The sequence below is a fragment of the Bactrocera oleae genome, unplaced genomic scaffold, assembly GCF_042242935.1.
Source record: "Bactrocera oleae isolate idBacOlea1 unplaced genomic scaffold, idBacOlea1 ctg00000011.1, whole genome shotgun sequence".
In the NCBI taxonomy this organism is placed as follows: domain Eukaryota; kingdom Metazoa; phylum Arthropoda; class Insecta; order Diptera; family Tephritidae; genus Bactrocera; species Bactrocera oleae.
The window spans coordinates 99,524-101,668 of record NW_027212754.1 but is presented as its reverse complement, the minus strand read 5'-3'; the positions used below and the strand labels follow the sequence as shown (position 1 = coordinate 101,668).

The 2,145-nt window shown below is 57.0% G+C and overlaps 1 protein-coding gene across 1 annotated transcript; it reads left to right on the top strand.

The window, feature by feature from the left end:
- Window positions 1-629: 629 nt before the first annotated feature.
- LOC138858633 (uncharacterized) lies at window positions 630-1,753 on the top strand. The gene is made up of 2 exons (XM_070112822.1): window positions 630-1,020; window positions 1,686-1,753. Exons 1-2 carry the CDS (start codon window positions 630-632, stop codon window positions 1,751-1,753), a joined length of 459 nt encoding a protein of 152 aa, XP_069968923.1.
- The last annotated feature ends 392 nt before the right edge of the window (window positions 1,754-2,145 follow it).

The following is a 2,145-nucleotide window of genomic DNA, read 5'->3' as shown; positions in this document are numbered from 1 at the left end:
TTGGCGTGGGCATATTAAGTAGCGGTAAGTACATATTTTTAATATTGTGTACTGTACCTTTAGGTACTACCGCAACGTGGTTGTTGTTGTTGTGGGACTCTCCGTACAGTTCCAGTTTAGTGCTGTGTTGTTGGCATTGTTTGCCGGCTGGACTGCTTGTTTGGAGTGCTGTGTTGGGCATCTGGCGTTCAGTTGGTCAGTGTCAGCAAGTCCTGAGCAGGATTGCTCAATAGGTACCGGCGGCTGTCCCAGTGTTGGAGACAGTGAATCCTGTGCAGACAAACGGTCGTAGTAGTGTGCGTTTAGCCCACGGATCGATTCGGTTCAGCGCCACATCGGTCGACTCGCAACCGTTACGGGGACTTGTTCCGTCCGGCGGTCATTTGAGTGACCTTTGTCCAGACCATTTGGTTGGAGTTGTGGGCTGTACCCTTGCGAGAACGCTTTAATCGTCCGCTTGGGTCGTCGCTGCTACAGAGCGGGTCTGCGCTTGCGACACTTTTTTCAGCGCGTTCAGTCGCACGTACGTGGCGAGCGGCTGTTTCGGGGTCTTGTTTGAACGAGTCCCATCTGCGTCAGTGGTACGCTTGGCGGATCAGCCTACCGAAAGGCGAAGTCCGAAGGTAGAGATGCCTCCACCACGGAGGAGGAGGGTTAAGTCCCTCGCTGGGAGCGAAGAGTCGGGGCCATCAACCATTACGGTCGACACTTCGGGAGACGAGATGGTGGGGCCACCGGTAAGGTCCCCGCCTCGGCAGAAGGCGCGTTTGGGGTCTGCGGGTGAAACTGGGGGTGAAGAGGGCGGGAGCGGTAGTTGTAGCGGATGCGGTAAAGGTGACACCGCTGAAAAAGCGGCTGTTCACCCCGCAAAGTCGGGCGAGGGCGAAGTGCGTGTTACGAGCGCTTATGTGGGCGCGCAGAAATCGGGCACTGCAGAAGTTGGTCTCGTGCGTGGTGACGAGGGCGCGACAAAAACGGGCGCAAAGAAGGCGAGCGCGAGTAAGGGTAGTGTGGGCAGAGGTGACGCTGCTAAAGGGAGCGCGATTTTTGTCGGGGGTGGTGCGGTTAGCCATGTCGCGGCTATAAAGAAAATTTCGGCTGAGCTTAGCGAAGTGGTTTTTGGGGCCGAAAATTTCGCCATAGGGACCGCGAAGGGGCTGATGGAGCTTGCCTCGAAGTACGAGGCACTTCTGATGACGGTAGTAACCGAGAATGCCCATCTTCGTGGTCAAGTTGACGCCCTTAGAGGAGGCTGTGGGGGACACTCCTCGCCACCGAGCAGGTCAATGCCGGCTCCATCGGCACCGATGCCTCCGCCCCCAGCACCTGTACTGGAGGCGATTGCACCGGTGGCGCCGAAGGCTGTTGAGACCTGGTCTGTTGTGGTCAGGAGTAAGGGGCCCGCAACTTCCTCTAAGGAAGTCATACAGAAAGTAGTTAAGGAGGTGGGTCCTTCCCTGGGGGTAAGGATTCACGAAGTTAGGCCTATTAAGGGTGGTGGGGCGGTTATCCGCACTCCCTCTGTTTTAGAGAGGGAGAAAGTGGCGACTAACGCGAAATTCGGGGAGGTGGGGTTGGACGTGACTGTCAACCGGAAGTTGGGTCCCCGGGTTGTGGTCCAGGGGGTTCACACGGAGATCTCCCATGACGAGTTCATGGAAGAGTTACTCCGGCTGAACCTTCAGGATTTCAGCCCGGCGTCCCTGAGGTCAGACGTGAGGATGGTCAGTCGTCCCTGGAAGGTGGCCCCTGATGGTAGCACCAATGTCGTCCTTGAGGGTACGGACAAAATGATGTCCGCCCTCTTGGAGGCAGGTAGGTGCTACATCAAGTGGTTCTCCTTCCGGGTGCGACCGGATAGCCCCGTTGCTGGCTGCTTCCGGTGTATGAGTTTCGACCATAGAGTGGCTGTGTGTAGGGCCAAATCAGATGTCTGCCGGAGGTGCGGTCAAGAAGGCCACAGAGCTGCCAGTTGCGTCAATGCACTCCATTGCCGCAACTGCGCATTCAAGGGTAGACCAGCTGGGCATCTTATGATGTCCGCTGTCTGCCCGATATACTGTGGCATTGTTGAGCGCGCCCTCGCCAGACACTGATGGGGGGGATTATACAGTTAAACTGCCAGGGGGCGTATGCCGTAATGTG

Excerpts from the sequence above, each read along its gene's own strand:
- LOC138858633 (XM_070112822.1), top strand. The coding sequence starts at position 630 with ATGCCTCCACCACGGAGGAGGAGGGTTAAGTCCCTCGCTGGGAGCGAA. Across the intron at positions 1,021-1,685 it reads TAAGGGTAGTGTGGGCAGAG|GATTTCAGCCCGGCGTCCCT; the intron begins GTGACGCTGCTA and ends CTGAACCTTCAG.